This window comes from Taudactylus pleione, unplaced genomic scaffold, assembly GCF_031769625.1.
Source record: "Taudactylus pleione unplaced genomic scaffold, aTauple2 ptg000749l, whole genome shotgun sequence".
Taxonomy (NCBI): Eukaryota; Metazoa; Chordata; class Amphibia; order Anura; family Myobatrachidae; genus Taudactylus; species Taudactylus pleione.
In genome coordinates this window covers 2,044,152-2,064,676 of record NW_028285151.1, presented here as the reverse complement: position 1 = coordinate 2,064,676, position 20,525 = coordinate 2,044,152, and the positions used below count along the sequence as shown (strand labels likewise).

The window sequence follows — 20,525 nt, the reverse complement described above, 5'->3', positions numbered from 1 at the left end:
ATCTGCTCTGTGTCTTGTCAGTGCAAATCTGCACTTGCAGTTAGCACTCTCCCAGTGTATGCCTATCTTCTCTATATGTCTTGTCTGTGCAATCTGCACCTGCATATATAATTATTCCTAGTATTTTGCCTTTGCCCAGTACCAGCATTTCTAGCTCTCCCAGTATTTTGCCTTTGCCCAGTACCAGCATTTCTAGCTCTCCCAGTATTTGGCCTTTGTCCAGTACCACATTTCTAGCATTCCCAATATATTCCTTGAGTCCACTCTACTCTTGTATGTGCAATCCCTAGTATATGTTGTGTTTTCCTGCATATTTAGCAAACTCCAGTACCTGCCTGTGTCCACATCTCCCTGAGCTGCTGAGCTATTCAGCTCCTGGATTTCTTAGTGATTCTTAGTACTTTCTCAGTAATCTCATGCAAGGTGATCGGGATTTCTAATTGTGTTCCAGTGTATCTCCAGTGTTCTAGCAATAACTTAACGTAATATAGTTCCGGTCTTCTGCCATTCTCAGGTACCTGTCCAGAGGGCCGCGACCTGCTCACTTGATGCAGCGGAAAACCAAATCCCAACTGGAGGGGTCACTGGAGGAAACCACCAAGTGAGTTAGACTCCGTGCCTCTGGGCAGGTCTAGCCAAACCTGGGTTCGGCCGCAAATAGGAGACCTAGCCACAGTCACTCCGATAGTCACCTGAACCCCCCGGCTCACCGTCCTCCACAGAGGATCACTTTCACCGGATTGTGACAGTTTGAACAGCCTAATATGCAAGCCGCCGGGTTCCAGGTTGAAGCAGGTTTTCAGGATTTACTCTCTCGTGTGTCTGCACAGGAGACAGCTTTACAATCCGTCAGACAGCAGCTGCAAGAACTCTCTAGTCAAATGATGGTTATTCATTCAGTTCTAGCTGCTTTGTCCCCAGACACACCACAAGTTCCACCAGTGAATTCTCCACAGTTTCGTTCCGAAGTTTCAATTACCCCTACAGATGAAACATTTTCTGTGCAAGCTAGTGAACCTCTCAAGTGTCCTCTGGTTCCCCAATTTCCTGATATTCATGACCCTGAACCTTTCAAGAGTTTCTACTGGCTTCTAGAACAACTACAAAATCTCCGTCCCAAAATTTTTCAAGTTATTTCCAAGCTTTCTAGTGCTACTCCTGACTTGACTAACAGCTTTTCCAAGCAAACTAAAGTAAAGCATCAAAGTTACCTGCGCCCTAAACTTACTGAGGTTGAACGTCAGCGACGCCGGGAACTGCATCTGTGTTTATATTGCGGTTATGACGATCACTTTCTTAAGGACTGTACTCTGCGCCCACTGAGAAGTGGTGACAAGTGTGTGACTCCTAATGTCTGCATTTTCAGTTCTCCCCATCATCCATCAGTGATTCCCGTTTCTTCAGTTACAGATAAGGAGGTGATATCCACTAAGCAAAAGAAAGTTCAAGTTTTCGATTGGGGCCCTGCTACAAGATGCTTCAACCCTCGTCTAAGAAATATTGGGAGGATATTTCAACCTTCTAAAGTCAGGGACACTACTCATTCCACTTCTACTGGTCACGGCCCGGATTCCATTTCCATCAGTCCCAGCCCGGATTCTGCCTGTTCCGGTCCCAGTCCGGATTCTGCTTTTCCCAATACGGGACTACAGTCAGTAGCCGCAGGAGGGGTCTCAACTTCCTTACCCCAGCAAGGGGGTCCCAAGTCTTGCACCCCAGCAGGGGGTCTCAAGTCTCGCACCCCAAGAGGGGGTCTCAAGTTCCACGCCCCAGAAGGGGGCCTTCATTTCAAGTTTCATGCCCCAGGAGGGGGTTTCAAATCTCTCACCCCAGAAGGGGGTTACAAGTGTTGTACCCCAAGAGGGGGCTTTCATTTCAAGTTTCACGCCCCAGGGAGGGGTCTTCGTTTCGAGTTTCATGCCCCAGGAGGGGACCTTTGTTTCGAGTTACACGCATCAAGAGGAGGCTTTCGTTTCGAGTTTCACGCCCCAGGAGAGGGCCTTTGTTTCGAGTTTCATGCCTCAAGGGGAGGCCTTCATTTCGAGTGTTATGCCCCAGGAGCGGACCGTAATTTCAAGTGTTACTCCCCAAGAAAGGGTCTCAAGTTCCATACCTCAAGAGGGGGTTCTGAGCCACTCACCCCAGGAGGAAGTCTGTGTTCTTGCATCCCAAAAGGGGGTTTCATATTGCGTACCCCGAAAGGAAAAGCCAAGTCAGCTTCCCCAGAAGGGGGTTTTAGGTCCCATACTCCAACAGGGAGTGTCAAGTTCTGTACTCCAGGAGGGGGCCTTGAGTCTCTCACCCCAAAAGAAGGTTTCAAATCTTGTTTCCCAGGAAGGGGCCTCAAATGCTATCCCCCAGGAGGGTGTTTCTAGTGTTATACCCCAAGAAGGGACTTCAAGTGTCACGCCCCAAGAAGAAATCCTCATTTCAAGTTCTTTACCCCAGGAGGGGGTTTCAAGCCTCTTACCCAGAGAGAGGGTTCCTAGTGTCCTTCCCCTAGAGGGGACTTCAAGTGTCTCACCCCAGGATGGGGTTCCCAGTGTAATACCCCAGGAGGGGATTTCCAGTGTTACGTTTCAAGAGAAAGTTCTTGTTTCAAGTTCTTCACCCCAGGACAAGGGTCCAAGTATCCTACCCCAGGATGGGGTTTCCAGTGTTATACCCTAGGAGGGGATTTCAAGTGTTACGTTTCAAGAGAAAGTCCTTATTTCAAGTTCTTCACCCCAGGAGGGGGTTTCAAGCTTTGCACCCCAAGAGGGGGTTTCAGTTTCCTCACCCCAGGAGGGGATTTCAAGTGTCTCACCCCAGGATGGGGTTCCCAGTGTTGTGCCCCAAGGGGGAATTTCAAGTGTTATTCTCCAAGATGGGACCTCAAGTGTCTCACCCCAGGATGGGGTTCCCAGTGTTATACCCCAGGAGGGGAATTCAAGTGTCTTACCCCAGGATGGGGTTCCCAGTGTAATGCCCCAAGATGGGGTTCGCGGTGTTATTCCCCTGGAGGGGACTTCAAGTGTCTCACCCCAGGATGGGATTCCTAGTGCCATCCCCCAGGGGGGGATTTCAAGTATTACATTTCCGAAGAAGAGTTCAAGTGTCTTACCCCAGGAGGGGGTTTCAAGTCTTGTACCCCAAGAACAAGAGTTTCCAAGTGTTACTCCCCAAGATGGGGGTTCAAGCATCATACCTCCAGAGGAGGTTTCTAGTTATGTACCCTGGCAGGGGGTATCAAGTCTCATAGTCCAGGAGAAAGTCTCAAGTTTTACATCTCAAAAAGGGATTTCAAAATCTGTATCCCAAGGAAAGATCTCCGGTTCTTTACTCAAGGAAGAATCTTCTAGTGTTGTGTCAAAGTCAAATGCTTTAGAGCCCAATCTGTTAAGAGGTTCACAAGATGATGCTACCACTATATTTAAAGGTATACCTCAGGATCCATCTGATGTTTCTATGTCCATTTTTTTTTATGGAGATATAACGCCATATTATGCTTTGGTGGATCATTTCATCGCTATTATGAAATCCTCTCCATGGTCTGAAATCAAGCCTACTAATGTAGTAAAATTTATAATTTCATCTTTCCCAGGTAAAGCTTGGGACTGGGTTGAGCCTATTTATGATTCAAAGGATCCGATGCTGTCAGATTTAGTAGCCTTTTCTGCGGCAGTCATTAAAGAATTTGGTCCAACTTATCCTCACAGTTCTCTCGAGGATCCTCATCTCAACAAAGTCTCCAGTTCTGGGGTACCACCCTCTGCTATTAAGCTCAGATGCATTTCTTTGAGTCCTTCTCAAAAAGATCCAGTACAAAAACAACCTGTCCAGAAGGATAAGACTCAAGGAGACATAAGGATGATGAATTATAACACAGATTCTGACTATGATCCTGAGTACGATGAAAAAACAATTTCGGTAGTTCCCATGAAAGACACTTTGCAACTTAAGTCTTCTTCTTCTTCAAGTGGTTCGAAAAAGTCTCGGAAAAAGAAGAAGAATCGATGACTTCCTGGTGACCAACCTTTCTTGGACCAAGTTGACTATTTCTTCCAATTATTAGTCTCAGAATCCATCTGGTATTGGGAACCTTGTTCTTCTAAACTTTCCAGTTCTTATTGTATCTTCAATCAAGATTTTCGAGTTTCCTGTGTTTTTCAAATATATATATATATTTTTTTGTGTCTTTCTGAGGAGCTCCAGTTGAGCCTTTATGGGTGTTCGGTGTCCACCCTAAAAGGAGGGGGTACTGTCAGGGTTCAGCCTAGGATCGGCCTCTCTCACCTCCTTGCCGGCTTCCCCTGACTTCCTTGCGGTCAGACGTCTGGTGCAGTGATGGATGTGGGGCTGAGTATTCTGCCTTAGGTGCTTTTTGCGAGCTTCCATGGTCGGCTGTGTGTGCTGGGGATCAGAGTTCCCATCATGGGCGGCGCCATGACAGTTCCTCTCATGTGACAGTACTCCTAACCTATGGTAGCATGATTTCAGTCAGCTGATGCTGTGCTCCAGTAATCTGCTACCCCTGGGTATAAATCCGCCTCCAGAACTCCAGGAAGATGCTGTTCAACTTCGTTATTCCAAGTGCCTGTGTTACTCCCACTGTTGCTTTGTGCTAAATCCTTCAGCGTGTTGCTTCAGCCTGCTCACAGTTTCCCAGTTTCCTGTATTAGCTTCCATGCTAAACCTTACTCTGAGACTTTAGCTTTCTCACAGTACTTCAGTGTTTCATGTCCCTTCCCTGTGTGTCTTTGTATATGTGCTGCTAATTCTATTGCAGCTTTCCTGTGGCTATTACCCTGTATCACTGAAGTGTCAGATTACCTACTGGCGTTAATTAGCTCACAGCTGGACCCCCCCAGCACATGTCTGTGTCAATCTGCTCTGTGTCTTGTCAGTGCAAATCTGCACTTGCAGTTAGCACTCTCCCAGTGTATGCCTATCTTCTCTATATGTCTTGTCTGTGCAATCTGCACCTGCATATATAATTATTCCCAGTATTTTGCCTTTGCCCAGTACCAGCATTTCTAGCTCTCCCAGTATTTTGCCTTTACCCAGTACCAGCATTTCTAGCTCTCCCAGTATTTGGCCTTTGTCCAGTACCACATTTCTAGCATTCCCAATATATTCCTTGAGTCCACTCTACTCTTGTATGTGCAATCCCTAGTATATGTTGTATTTTCCTGCATATTTAGCAAACTCCAGTACCTGCCTGTGTCCACATCTCCTTGAGCTGCTGAGCTAGTCAGCTCCTGGAGTTCTTAGTGATTCTTAGTACTTTCTCAGTAATCTCATGCAAGGTGATCAGGATTTCTAATTGTGTTCCAGTGTATCTCCAGTGTTCTAGCAATAACTTAACGTAATATAGTTCCGGTCTTATGCCATTCACAGGTACCTGTCCAGAGGGCCGCGACCTGCTCACTTGGTGCAGCGGAAAACCAAATCCCAATTGGAGGGGTCACTGGAGGAAACCACCAAGTGAGTTAGACTCCGCGCCTCTGGGCAGGTCTAGCCAAACCTGGGTTCGGCCGCAAATAGGAGACCTAGCCACAGTCACTCCGATAGTCACCTGAACCCCCCGGCTCACCGTCCTCCACAGAGGATCACTTTCACCGGATTGTGACAGACAGGAGCCAGCAGTGAGGGGAGGAGAGAGGACACGGGGGGAGACAGAGTGGACACCGGGGAAAGGATGACAGGGGGGTTTTACACACAGCAGCAGGGTTAGTGGTGGTGCAGGCCAGGGCACTGGCAGGGAAATACATAGGAACACAGCAGGTGTGGGGGTACAAGTTTAAATTTTCCCAGAAGCTGACTCAGCAAAAAGTGCCGTTTTTTAGAAGTGATACTTTAGTTAATGAGGCATGATGAATGCCACCGAACAGTTCTTTAAACTCGCAACTGTGGGCAATGTATAGGGGACACCACTACAAGGGGACTACTACAATTGTGGGCAATGTATAGGGGGCACTACTACAAGGGGCACTACTACTATTGTGAGCAATGAATAGGGGGCACTACTGTGGGCAATGTATAGGGGGAAATACTAAAAGGTGCACTACAACTGTGGGCAATGTATAGGGACACTACTACTGTGGGCATTGTATAGGGGGCACTACTACAAGGGGCACTACTACTGTGGGCAATGTATAGAGGGCACTACTACAAGAGGCACTACTACTGTGGTTAAATTATAGGGGGCACTACTATAAAGTGCACTACTACTACGGGCATTGCATAGAAAACTCTCATACACTCACTGCTCATTTCCAGATTGGACTACTGTAACCTCCTCCTATCTGGCCTCCCCAACTCCCACCTCTCTCCTCTCCAGTCTGTCCTCAATGCTGCTGCTCGGCTCATCTTCCTCTCCAAACGCTCTACGTCTGCCTCCCCTTTACTTCAAGCCCTCCACTGGCTACCCTTCCCTTTCAGAACCCAATTCAAGGTTCTAACACTCGCTTACAAAGCCCTCACCCATTCCTCTCCCATTTACATCTCTGACCTCATCTCCCTTCACTCTCCTGTTCACCCTCTTCGTTCAACACATGCACGCTACCTCTCATTGCCAACTGTTTACGTGCTCCCACTCTCGCCTCCAAGATTTTTTGCCCGTGCTGCTCCCCACCTTTGGAACTCTCTCCCTCTCCCCATCAGACTCTCCACCTCTCTAAAATCCTACAAACGGGCTCTCAAGACCAACTACTTCATCAAAGCCTTCCAATTCTCATCCTAACTTGCTGCTATATGCGCCTTCCTCCCTGTCTACCCGATCTGTGTCACACCTGTTTGTCTGACCCTCCCCTTTAGAATGTAAGCTGTTATGAGCAGGGCCCTCTACCCTCTTGTGCTTCTCCTTACTTTACTTTCATCTACTTCTTACCCCCCACTAGAGCACCTAACATTTGGTTACCTATGCTCTGTGCGTCTCTGGGTGTTATAGTCACTAATGTAGCAATGTATATTATCCTTGTCCTCGTCCTCTATTGTGTTGTACTGTAAGTCCCTGGTCAACCTGTTTATGCACTTTGTAAGGTGCTGCGGAACACTTATGGCGCCATATAAATAAATTATAATAATGATAAAATAATAATAATACTTTGGGCATTGCATAAGGGGCACCACTACTGTGGGCATTGTATGGGGGCACTACTACTGTCAGCATTGTATAAGGGACACTACTACTGTATGCATTGCATGAGGGGCACTCCTACTGTAAGCATTGTATTGAGGGCACTACTACTCTGGGCACTGCATAAGGGGCACTACTACTGTGCGCATTGTATAGAGGGTACTACTATTGTGTGGAATAATGTTTATAAGGGGTACTATGGTGTGGTATACTACACTAATGAAAAAGGGGCATGTCTTAAGGGCACGCCCCCTTTTAAGTGACCACGCCCCATTTCCGGTGCACTATTAGTAATTAACACGCATTAGTAACCTTATGTTTTCCAAACCCCACTTCAAAATTCCCACTTCGTCCACTGTTTACAGGTGCAAAAACAGACAGGAAGCCACCCACACTAAATGGAACAATATTTATGTGACTCTAGACACAGGAATGGCACCTAATATCCCTTTTGTCACCTCATTACCCTAAGATGTGAGAATTGCACTTCCATGCACAAAAACAGGTCTTACATTAGACAACAAATAAAATGAAAAAAGAACCATGCAAAAGAAAGTAGATGCATGTCAGCCAGACAGCAAAAATGTTAGTTTAATGTCAGAGATACTTAAAGAAAAAGAAATACAGTACTGTACCTCAATTCCTTCTGTTTTATATTCCTCTTGTTCTGCCTTTAGTGTCATTGTAATAAAGAGCTGCTGTAGTTTTTCATTACAATAATTAATACAAAACTGTTCAAAGCTGCAAATAGCAGACAGAATTAAGGTTAAGGATATTAGAATTTGTCACACAATAATTCTTATTTATCAGCATATAATTTATATAGTAAATACATATTGCTTGAAGATATTAGGAGATTGTATATGTCTGCTTGTTTGTTAATGTGATGTAGAAAATATATACTATAATGTACCTCATTTATGAGATATACTTGATGAACTGCTCAAAACGCATTGGTTTGGCACCCCTGTATCTAAATGGCCCATACTGTTCGCATAACAGTGTACGCCTCCGCAAGCGCTCCTAGGCTTTCTGAAAGGCTAAACCATGGGGGGGGAACCTATTTTCTGCCGAGGGCCATTTTGATATATATAACATTATTTGTGGGCCCGGCACAGGCCACGCCCCCCTCCTTGTGACATCACATGGGGGCGGGTCCACAATCGCCGGTGATAACAGCAATGCCCGGAGCATCCTGTGGATGCTCCTGGAGCTGTAAGGGCAGCGGTGTGACCATCTGAAGCATCCTAAGGACGCTCCAGGCGGCACTGCTGTATAGATTCTGGCTGCAGTGTACCATTCTAGGCACCCTGCTAGCCAGATGAGGCTAGCAGAAAAAAGCTCAGAGGGCCTGACCAAATGATTCCACGGGCCTTATACGTCCCCCGAGCCTGAGGTTCCCCATCCCTGGGCTAAACACTTGAAGAGGCGTATTGTGCAAAACTGGAAATATCACATCTTATCACTTGCATCTTATTAATACAACTTTTCCACTTTTCTCCTACAGCAATTATGTCTTTAGCCTCATTTACGGTTTATATTAATCATGTAGAGAATAAATTATATCTGTCAATAGTACCTATCATTTTAATAGTATTAGACTCAGTCATGTTTATAAAGGAAAGACTAAGGTGAGGATTCAAAAAAATAATATCAGTAAGTTACCTGTTTGTTTCAAACACTTCAAAGCCATAAATGTCCAGAAGTCCTATAACAGTTTTCTTTGGTGGCTCCTGTTAATATCACATGCATTGTAAAGTTATTACACGTTTACTGAATGCAAGTCTTAACTATTGATCAATGCAAAAGATACATAGTGGAGTTTATTTACATATGTAGAAGAAAGCAAAGACACTTTGTCAATGGCTTGTGATGTTCTGCTGTGCTGTGCTAGCTACACAATGTAGTTATTGTAACTTTGTGCAAAATAGTCGGTGGACCTGAAGTGAAAGAACATTGAACAATGTAATTATACATATGTTTTGTGCACTACATCAAGCAGATTTTTTTGTTGTTGTTGTTGGATGAAAATACATATCAATATTTCCAAGAGCTGTAACAAGAACAATGACCAAAACTGGATGGGTTTTGTAATTGTAGGCATATGTTATGGGTGATGGGCACTAGTATATACATATGAACCAATGTAACATAGCTTAACATTTAAATTGTGGCATTTAATTTAGGTAGGTAGAGTTTTACAATAAAGAATAAGCAATATTTTAGGAGGAAAAAATCCAAATTGGTAAAGGCGGTAAGCCAGAGTTGGCATTTTCTGAAATAATTGGTGAAATTGCAGAACAGAGATAAGCAATGTGCTATGCAGCAATATACAGTATGAGCATTTGTGCAAATGTACTAAGTTTTGACCTTTAATATTTCCATTCTCTTCCACTGCATTGGAAAAAACAGAAAATATACAATTTTTCAGTTTTTCCAATTCCCATTAGAGGGTTCCATACCGTAATGGTTGAGCTTATTTCCCCTTCATCCTAAGGACCTGGAAGTGATGTGCAGTGAGTTTGGAAGTGCGATTACATGCCAATAAAGTTCACTTACAGAAGAAATTTGTTCCCTCGCAGGCTCGCTACGCTCGCCACAAGATTATATTCTCCCTCTGTGTCCACGTGGATGTTAAGAATGACGTTGGACAGTAGCTGATTATGTCAGGGTCCTCTCTGCAAAGAGCATCTAGACACTACCTTCCAGTAATCCCTGACATTGTAAACTGCAGTTTTTCCAGTTAATTGATTCATTACCAATCAAGGTCAGTGCTTCAGTGTATGTGTTTTTTAATTGGTCTACTACTGTATGACTATAGCACTGTACAAGAATGTAATGATATTGTCTAAGGGCCTGATTCAGCAAGGATCGCAATTGCAAAGCTGTACGCAGGCAGCTTTGCAATTCCGATCCTTGCTGTTATGCAAATACAGCAGGAGGTATATGACAGGCTGGGATCACCATCGTGACCATCAGTGGTCGATGGTCACGATGATGAATGTGCTGGGCCTCCGGCAAGCTGAGTGAGGACACTGCATCGATTAACACAGATCCTAGGCTGGCCACTCCCGGAAAATGGGGCAGACACCCCCCCCCCCCGTTTCCGGGAATGCCAGTCGCCCCCGCACTGCCCCTTAAATGCTTCTGCCGGTCAATCAGGCAGAGGCATTCAAGGGTTTGCGTGCAACTACGTAGGACCCATTCTGCGAGTATGCAGAATGGGTCCTACGTAGTTGCTAGCAGACCCTTGAATGCCTCTGCCTGATTGACAGGCAGATTTCCGGTAATCGCGCGAACTGCTGAATCAGAGACTAAGTGACGATTTGACAATTTTCAAGACAAACTTCATAAATTAATAATACCTATAGAATTATGAAGTGTATCACATTTTATTAATTTAATTATTATACAATTGATACACAATGTACTTTCACTCCACTTTGTACTATTCCCTTAATTATCACATTAGAATTTATATATTATATAATTCAATGGTGTAACAAGTGTAGTGCAAGTGGAACATGTGCTATGGACGCCAGTGCAGAGGGGGTGCTGGGCCAGAGGCTGGCTTGCAGGGTTGACACTGGCCCACAAAATCAAAATCCCCACAACAAAAGGTACTTCAGGAAGACTTGCCAGTGCTGAATCAGGGCAGAGACCTGGTGGGGCCATTGCCCTTGCATAGAAAGGGTGGTTTATGTATGGAAAAACAAGATTTTGTACCATTTAATTTCCTGCTTGCTGAGAACCAGTGAAATCAGAGTGGTAGGAGGAAAGAGACAGGCCATGTTGAAGGCTTACAAAGCAGACTGTGCGTTGATAAGATAAGCTCCTGGATTCTGAGTCCAAGAGCTACATCTGTCCATCTTGTAGTTCTGCCTGGAGGCCATCTAGTCTATCTCCGGTTGGCCCAACTTATCCACCAAAAGATTGAAAATGGCGTGGTGTAATGACCACTCCCCTCAATGTATGTCCTTGCATATGAGATAATCCACTTCCAAGTTGTTCACTCTGGGGATGTAGGCCGTCATTAAGGCCAGAAAATGTTTTTTCCTGCATAGTCTGAGCACTTTTTGTGCCCCCTTGAAGATTTATGATAACGACAGTCGTCATGGTGTATGATTGGACCTTGACTGGGAGGCCCTTTAAGAGGTTACAAGCCTGTACCAAGGCTAAGTAGACTGCCTGAAGTTTGAGAATATTGATGGGAACACGTATCTCCTGTATTGACAAGCGACTCTGAAGGGTCTTGTGTAGGGTTGCCACCCTTGACCCACAGAGGCTGGTGTCGAACATGAGAATAGTTCACGACTCTATCCGAAAGGGACAGCCATTGTCCAAGTGAGGTGTAAACAGCCACCACAGCAAGGACTGTCTTGGCAGTGGAGACAACTGGAACTCCTGCGAATGGGTCTGGAGCAGAGACCGGTTCCCTTTGGAATAAGAGTTCCCTCTGATGTATCTGAGAGTCAACTGAGCAAACTCCACCAATTAAAATTTGGACATTAGTTTGCCTAAGACTCTCATGCAAAGATGAATAGAGACTTTTCCCCGTGAGAGATACATGGAACGATGGACTGAACTGTTAAGGTTTTGACTGCTGCCAGGAAGACCCTCTGTGACTGTTTGTCCAGAAGATCTCCCAAGTGGAGCATCTGCTGAGTAAGAATGAGAGATGACGTCTGGAAGTTTAAGATAGGTTGATCGATAGTTGGAGGTGATCCTCCTGGAGTAAAGGTGTTCAAGCTGTGAGCAAAAAATCATCCAGGTAGGGAAAAACCTTGACACCCTGTTTTTGGGGGGCCGTGGCCATTACGGACATGACCTTGCTGACTACCCAAGGTGCCACTGAGAGTACAAATGGCAGAGCCTGGAACTGAAAATGAGTGACAACTCCCCCTGCTGAAAAACTGGTGCATACTTGCTTACTTTTGAAAAAGTATTTCAGGGAGATTGTAAAAAGCAACACCTATAAGCATGGTGGTAAAGTGGACATGTACTGCTACATCTGAGAGGCGTGTCATATAATTGACTTGCATCCAAATGTAAACGAGGTCCAAAGTAAGATCTAATTTTCAGGGCCAGCTGACAAGAGAAAACTTATATGAAAATGCATGTAGTCAAAGGGTTCTTTGTGCCTTATAATCAATGCAGGGAAATGGCACTGATTACACCATTTGAATGTATATATCTCTGTTTCTTCTTTTCCACCAAGTATATAACAGCTACATAATGGTGGTACGTTGCAATCTGGGATATTGCTAGACTCTTCAGTGAGTCAGGGACAGGGAGATTGCTGCTATTTCAGGTAGTCTCCCTGACAATCAGGTAGCGTTTGCAAGTATGGCAAGTATGAACTGGAGCCTATATAGTGTCCCTAGCACTGCAAACTGACTGGGGGCGCACTATGATTGCAGTTGCTGAACCGGGCATTATTCAAATAGGGCAGTTTAACTGCTAAGTGGTAAAAGCTTTAAAAATTATATTGATAATAACAAATTATGCAATTAAAATAGATTTTATGTACATGTTGATATTTGTAGTTTAGAACAACTGGGCCTGGGGTTACATACAGTATCACCAGATATGGATCCTTAGGTGCTAAATGGAAATTTCCTAGGCCTCATAGGGTGTCACAATATCCTTCACACTTGGTAATTTTCCTCTTAGGAGCCGCATATTATAAAGCTCCCAAAAAAGAAAACAAAAGAAAACAAAACACACATTCAGAGGTATTCAATATGGGTGCGATAACATCGTTTTTGCGTTAATATCGGAGGTATTACGTCATTATCGCAGGTTTTACTTTTACACCCTATTCAATTTCATAGACTTATCGCAGTTTTGAAAAGTCTTTGATAAAAAAATGGGGATAAGTTTTCACCATTGAATAGGTGTCGAAAAAAAGTGCAGGTTTAGGGTTTAGGGGTGCAGGCTTAAAAAAAATAGCCTGCACCCCTGGGAATGACATTTAAAAAAGAACTGTGTCAAAGAAAGTAAAAAAAAAAAGTAGGGACACCCCAAAAAATTAATAAAAAAATTGGGGTGAAAAAAACAAAAATGGGAAAAAATTGTTTAACAATACAGAAATAGGTTCAGGGCTATTCTGAAAGTATGCAGCAGATGTTTTCTAGAATAGATTTATAGCGGCAGGTGCACAAATGCAGAATTTTTAAAAACTTATTTTAGGGACATAAAAATATGCTAGTACCCATTTTCATGTACCCCAAATTTGATGGGACCACTTAAAAAAATGAAAATAATAACCTAAGTGCTCTTCTGCATCACTTCTTCAATGTCGGAAAAAAACACCTGCTGCGGCTATTTAAATCCCCGACTTTCAATTAAAGGCTAAAACGAGTTACCCATAGTGTTCCCCCATGTTTTTACTACTTTAGGGGGGTCTTACAATTTTTTTAAGGAAAAATTCGTAACTTTACGCAAATCCAACTTCGGAGTTCCCCGTTTTCGTTAATTTTATATTGAATACGGGTATAAGCGGGAGCCCGATACTTTAACGCAGGTAAAAACTCCGATATGAAACGTTAACTTCGACAGTGAAGTTAACGTTTCATATTGAATACCCCTCATAGAGTAGTACAGTCAAAATGTTAAGGATATCTGATGTTTAAAACTGTAACTTCCAACCAGATGGTATGGTCTACAAAAGTAGACACGGGAGCCTTTTGGGGGTAATTGAGCCTCCCAAGCTCAAGCAACCACTTCACAATTTTTTTCCACCTCCAATCACAGGTCCAGTACATACTGTATAAGTAAAATAGGAAATCCTGTATAGTGTAATTCTGTAAAAAAAAATTTCAAGCAACATTACATATAACTTTCAATGGGAAATAAGGTGGCCTCACACCGGATCTTAAAGTCCACTTCGCAAAAAGTTGACAAAACAGCACATATAGGGGAATCAATCAGGCGTCCCTGGATACCTCCAAAGTCTTTTTGGTGAAGAACCAGAAAATCCCCGTGTTCTCCTCTCAGCCTGAGAGGAGAACATGGGGATATTCTGGCTCTTCACCAGAATATCCGGACCGGTGATTGGAGGTGGAAAAAAATTGTGAAGTGGTGCTTGAGATTGGGAGGCTCAATTACCCCCAAAAGGCTCCTGTGTCTACTCCTTTTGTAGACCATACCATCTGGTAGGAACAGTTTTACACATCTAATATCCTTAAAATGTTGACTGTACTACTCTATGTGTGTTTTGTTTTCTTTTTTGGGAGCTTTATGATATCCGGCACCTAAGGAAATTGTGACACCCTATGATGCCTAGGAAATTTCCATTTAGCGCCTAAGCCTTAGGATCCATATCTGGTGATACTGTATATAATCTGTTTTCTACGAGTGTGTTTTGGTTACACCCTGACACCATAGGATCCGTGGACTGCTTGTATCATGCGTGCTAGTCCTTGTCCATATTGTTTTTATATTAATTTTCCCATCTTCATTACCCTCCTATCAATGTAATAGCCATGTTTCTTATATGTTTCACCTTCACCAACTTCCAGTGACCATTGCACCTTCCCTCCAGTAGCTGAGATCTTCTCTCAGCCATCTTTCTACAACACATACTCAACTTCTCCCACATTTATTTAATTCAGCTATTGTTCTACGCTAGTCACCATTTCCATACTACCTACTAACAACCTGTCAACAAGGACACACTATTGATAATTTATGAAATATGTAGCTAATTTGTTGTAGATATCCATGATCTCTGCTGTACCTTATTTGCTAGAGATCCATTAAGCTTGTTGATGAGCCAGTTGAAGGATCTTCCATACATGGCTTTGGCAAGTGCATCACGGGCATAATATGCTAATTCTAAATTCAGGGGGCTGAGGACCTGCAAATAAAAATAAAGGGCTAAAATAATAAATATTTATATTTTGATATAACCATATTTTAACCCATACTGACGCACCCCAAAACTAGAAAAGTCTGCTGAATTCAAACAACTTTTGTCCGCCCTGTCATTTATTAACACAAATTGGAGCTGTGTGCTTTTGTCACTCATTATCCCATATAATCTGCAAAACTATGCTCACTTTCACTATTGTTTTGGTGCTAAGCTTGACTGTATAGAGAGACTGGGCATGCCACAGGTGGATCATTTGTATATAACGGTGGAACTGGGCAACGCACATCAGTGTACTGGGATGTGGTCAATATCCCAATCGCGGGGACTCCGGCTGTCAAAATGCCGGCACTGGAATCCTGACACCTGTCAGAATAACCCTAGAAAGCGGCTAATAAAGTAAATGAAACACAGATCTACTAACTACAAAGTAATCTGACGCTGTCATTATATTTTATTAATTTTATATTCTTATTGGACTCCATGAGCAGCATCAGAATTCATAAGACAGCAGTGAATTCAACTACAATTAGGCAGCAACAATATTTCATGTCGCATAGAACCGCCATCCAATCAAAGCAATGTAGTTGTCTCAGGCGCCTATTGACACCAGCCTGCCCAACGGCTGTTTCGGTGCTAACTCGCACCTTCACCACAGGGCACAGATTGCTCAGGATGGTGATCATAAATTATTATTATTGCAAAGTGAAGCTAGGAGGACATGACACTTGGACATGGTGGCCCTCAGGAAACTTAATAAACCAAACACCTGAATTATTTCTTAGAATTAATGTGATTAAGTTGTGGCCATGAACTGGGAACACCCTGCAACACACTCACTGGGGACCATCCAATTAGGTGTGAGTAGGGTCTTGTAGGCCAATTTTATTTGCAATCCAATTTCAAATTTGCATTTATTTTTCAGAGGAAATTAATTTTTTTGTTATGGTAAAAATGTCAGGACACAGTGCCGACAACCCTCTGGTACAACCCTCCTAATGAATAATCAAATACTTGGAGGAGTTCAAAATAATATATATAAATTAAATGGAGAAACTTTATAACAAGTGCATAAGTATGGCAGGAGTAACTACAAACATGGCATGGTCTTTCCAGAATCTAATAATGCCCCGGTTTATGTTACCATCCTCCCATGCAGAGATGGAATTATACTACATGGGGCCCTAGTCAACATACTTGTTTGGGCCACATTAACTCTCTCTGTTTGTCCAAAAAAATAAATAAAAATAAAAATAGGTTAGTGTATTCTGGGCTCTTGTCGAAAGACTAGGGGGTAATTTACTAACCATCGGATATGAGCATTAATAGAAGTCCATCATATATTGTCTGTCTAAACACAGTCAGATTACCGATGGTAATCCGAGGTCAATCTGCGGCGGATTTAAAGCCCTGCACAGATCACTATGAATAAGGTTTAAAAGGGTTAAAATAATTTAAAAAAATTGCATGAGGTCCTACACCAAATCAATAACTGACCAATCAACGGATCCAAATGTATTCTTACGGAGAGTGTCCCAAGTGACCTCTCAGTTGTTGAAAATGAGGAGCTGTAGAGTTGTTTTCTTTTTGCCAAGATTCGGGGATGCTACAGGAAACAAATAAGATGTGGCTGTATTGGGGTGTTTTTAGATTTTAAATGCTCGGAGGAGCAGTAGAGTTATTTTTTGTTTTGCCAAGACTTGGGGATGCTACAGGAAACAAATAGGATGTGGCTGTATTGGGGAGTTTTTAGTTATTAAAATACTAAAATACCCGGTGTATGTGTACTGTCTTTTGTTTAATATATTTTTTTACATGTGGAGTACAGATGTCAGCGGGCCATTGATGTCAAGGCATGATGGCACTTGTGGTTTGACAAGTGCTATCATGCCCGGGCAGTCTTGCTGGGACCTGTAGTCTACCAGTAAAGAACAATATTGTTTAACTTTTTAATGACACTATTACCTCTTCCCCCAAAGCCCAGGAGGTGCAGAAAAGGCCCCATTTTTGAGGTCTTCCCACTTCCCTAAGGATTTCAGCCCTTTACTGACCAGTTTGGGGCTGGTTGTCATTATGACAGGGGACCCCACGCTGTGTGTCCTCCTGCTATAGCGTTAGCTGCCACGGCTGGTTCAGCCTAGTGCTGGTTATTGGAAAATAAGGGGGACCCCCAGTTTGTTAAACCCCTCCCCTTCCCATGTTAAAATACCAGCCTAAGATCAGAGAGGTGGTTATTGACTTGGGGGGACCCCATGCCGTTTTAATTTTTTTAAATTATTTTAAATGTTTTGCTCTTTTAAACCTTATTCAAAAAACAAAGCCTGCACAGATAATAGTACAGTACTTTGCATAAACTCACCAGCCAGAGGCTTGTCTATTAATTGGGTTTGGTTTGCTGTTGGCTTGCGGCAGATTCTAAACCCGATGCTTAGTAAATCTGGGGTTTCCTTTGTAAATAATAAGAAAAATAATCGACAGTTGGTCCAATTATCATTTGCTGTCTAATGTCAAATTTTTTTCTACGAATTTGCATTAGTTAATCTCTGGATTGTAAATTTGACGGAAAATTTTAGAAAAACCGAAGCTTAGTAAATATACCCCTAGGTCATAAAATGGATGACCTGGAAGTGCTACTGTAGCTTCACCTTGGAAGAAAAAATTATGCTACTTAACTATGGGCCTGATTCAGAGATGTATGCTATGCCGATGTTATCCTAAAACTGCATCTTAGATGCATTGCACATGCGTCAAGGTACATTACTGTAGTCACTTGCAGCGACCATTTACTCACAGCGTGATTGGTAGTCAGGGAACATTTGGGGAGGTAACGGAGAAGCGGCAAAGAAAGTAGGAGTGTCACATCTTGCATCTGCGATCCCATACGCAGGTAAAATGGCTCCCACGTCTCACTTCCCGTGGCTATTCTGCGCGACCATAAGGTTACTGAGAAGATCAATAGTTGAAGGATCTGCAACTGATACTGCGTCTTTGTATGCAGATGCTTGGACTTGCAAATTCGCATGTGGACATGTCAAAACATTCCTCAACGTCTGCGATATTTGCAAATTTTTGCACAGCAGTTGTGCAGCCGCAGTATTAGTGTACAATTCTGAATCAGGCCCTATGATGTAATAAAATAATAAAATTATACATGACTTACATACCTGTTCTGACCTTGCCTCAATCTTCCTGTGTGTTAATGCTTCTTGTAAAATGGATACTGGAACTCCAAGAAGCTGTGTAAAGAAAGAAAAACACCTATTGTGTGTGGCTGACCCAAACTGCTGTTAAAGGTAAAGGATGATTATACTAATGCCTTTATGAAACACCAAGTAGCTGAGTAAGTCATGCCTTTATCAATAGTCACTGCATTGACTAAATGGTAAGTACAAATTTCATGCTATTTCTTAAGGTGCCTACATACTTGGCGATGTGCTCACGATCCGACATTGTGTCCGATTTCCCCATGAACTCTCCCCAGCAGCTCCCCGGCAGTCGTGGGCACAATTTGGTGTTAAAAACTGTCCAATGTGACAACGATCTATCGTGCCACCTAACTATTCCAATGCATCGTGACTGAGATTGTCAGATCTGCCCTAAAGCACGGCAGATCTGAAGATGCGATGTACGACCTGCGGGGACGCGCATCGTGAACGTGAGTGGACACTCACGATTTGAACATATTTTACACGATTTGTCATCACGATGTGTTGGAATCGGGCAAATCGTGTAAAATATCGCTAAGTGTGTAGGCACCATTAGACACATACACCAGCCTGCTAATAGGTAAATTACTCTAGTACACCATACCATGTAAATTAACTGTACTCATAAACTTATTAGGAAGATGGTAGTTCAAAAACACCCATAATAAATCAGCGTACATACTGCTTATCTACAGTAGTTATTATATGTCTTTAGCTACAATGTGAGTCTGCAGCATGTCACCCTGGTTCAACAACTCTCCAACTCCTACTTTTAGTTAATTTCATAAAAAACTCTTCTGGAGAGCTAGATCCTCAGGTAGGTAGGTGGGTCACAGAAAAGTGCCAAGGAGGTAAGTCCTAATCAGTGGGTATAACTGAGACTTGGTTGGATGAAAGTAACAAAAGGCAGTATATGCTTAGGATCAATAGGAAACATCGGAAAGGGGAAGAGATTTTTCCATATAAAAAAACCTGTTTAAAACCTGCTAAATGATAGAATGTCTGTGTAAGGTATGAGCGAGTTTCAGACTAGTACCCACCCATTGGAAGCCGTCACCAATGTTATTGTTTGCAGCCAACAGGAAATAAGGGGGTCCTTGGATTCCTTCCAAAATGTTAGTGAAATATGATGTGATCCCCTGGCACAATCATGGCCTCAACACATAATTCCTCAATATATATTTCATCCCTCACTAATGTGATCACTTTAGTTACAGGTCCATATCCCTGCCATGCAACTGCACATACGCGGCATTCAGACTGTGCTAGCGGACAATACCGGGGAGGAATCCCTTGCATCACTGTCCCAGGAAACTTTGTTATGTGTCCTGTAGCCCTTAGGCTACAATGACTAACCTCATCTAAAGCACACTTGCCAACTCCCCCTCATTGTCAGGGAGACTCCCTGAAATAGTAGCAATCTCCTGTCTCCCTGAAGAGTCTAGTAACCTCCCTTATTGCACCTTACCCCCATTATGTAGCTGTTATATATATAAAAAAAGAGATCTATACATTCAAATGGGATCATTAGTATCATTTCCCGGCATTGGTTAGAAGGCACAATGATCCCTATGGCTACATTCATTTTCTGAAAAGTATCAGTGTGTTTTCACCAACAAGTAGATCTTACTAACTGCTTTGGGGCTCGTTTACATTTGGATGTAAGTCAGTATTATGACACGCCTCTCAGATGTAGCAGTACACGCCCACTGTACCGCACGCTCATAGGTGCTGCTTTCACAATCTCCCTGAAATGCTTTTTCAAAGGTAGGCAAGTATGATCTAAAGACCTACTGGGGCTAATTTCTGTAATGCTGTCTCAATCCGGAGATTGGTAAAATTTACAATTTAGCAGTCCTCATAGAAACCTATGGGGCTGTTTTTGAGACCCCCCCCTTTCATACATCCTAGGGATATTTATTTTTTGCTGGGTATCCCCTGAAAATGTCTGTTTTTTAGGGAATATCCAGTAAAATCTGTTTAGTAAATATGCTCCTTAGGGGAAGTAGTTTGCTTGTCAACAATAGGAATGCGGACAAGCATTATGGGGATCCCGTAAAGCAGACACCGAAATGTCAAATGTGTGAATTGCTTCTTACAGCATTTTACACCCATACTGTCAGCATGATGAATTACCACTACGTTTACAGTTCATTTCTGAAAAAAACTAATTCTTAAAAAAAAGATAAAGGTTAGAAAAACTAGGCGTGTTTGAACAACATCATCAGCACACGCCAAGCGCTCAGCTTCCTGGTTCCAGCTCCTCTTCCCCATACGTCATAACATCACAGGGGGAAGAGGGCTGGAGGGGCTGGTCCAGGGCGCC

General features: G+C 43.1%; 1 protein-coding gene across 1 annotated transcript in view; it reads right to left on the bottom strand.

Annotated features, from left to right (window-relative positions):
- MYO1H (myosin IH) overlaps positions 1 to 20,525 on the bottom strand; it is a 97,867-nt gene that overhangs the window by 61,997 nt on the left and 15,345 nt on the right. Inside the window, exons 9-12 of the mRNA XM_088457278.1 lie at positions 18,158 to 18,229; positions 14,862 to 14,981; positions 8,786 to 8,853; positions 7,756 to 7,861 (exon numbers count right to left, since the gene is read on the bottom strand). Coding sequence (XP_088313404.1) covers positions 7,756 to 7,861; positions 8,786 to 8,853; positions 14,862 to 14,981; positions 18,158 to 18,229 — 366 coding nt within the window. The remainder of the gene's footprint in view (positions 1 to 7,755; positions 7,862 to 8,785; positions 8,854 to 14,861; positions 14,982 to 18,157; positions 18,230 to 20,525) is intronic.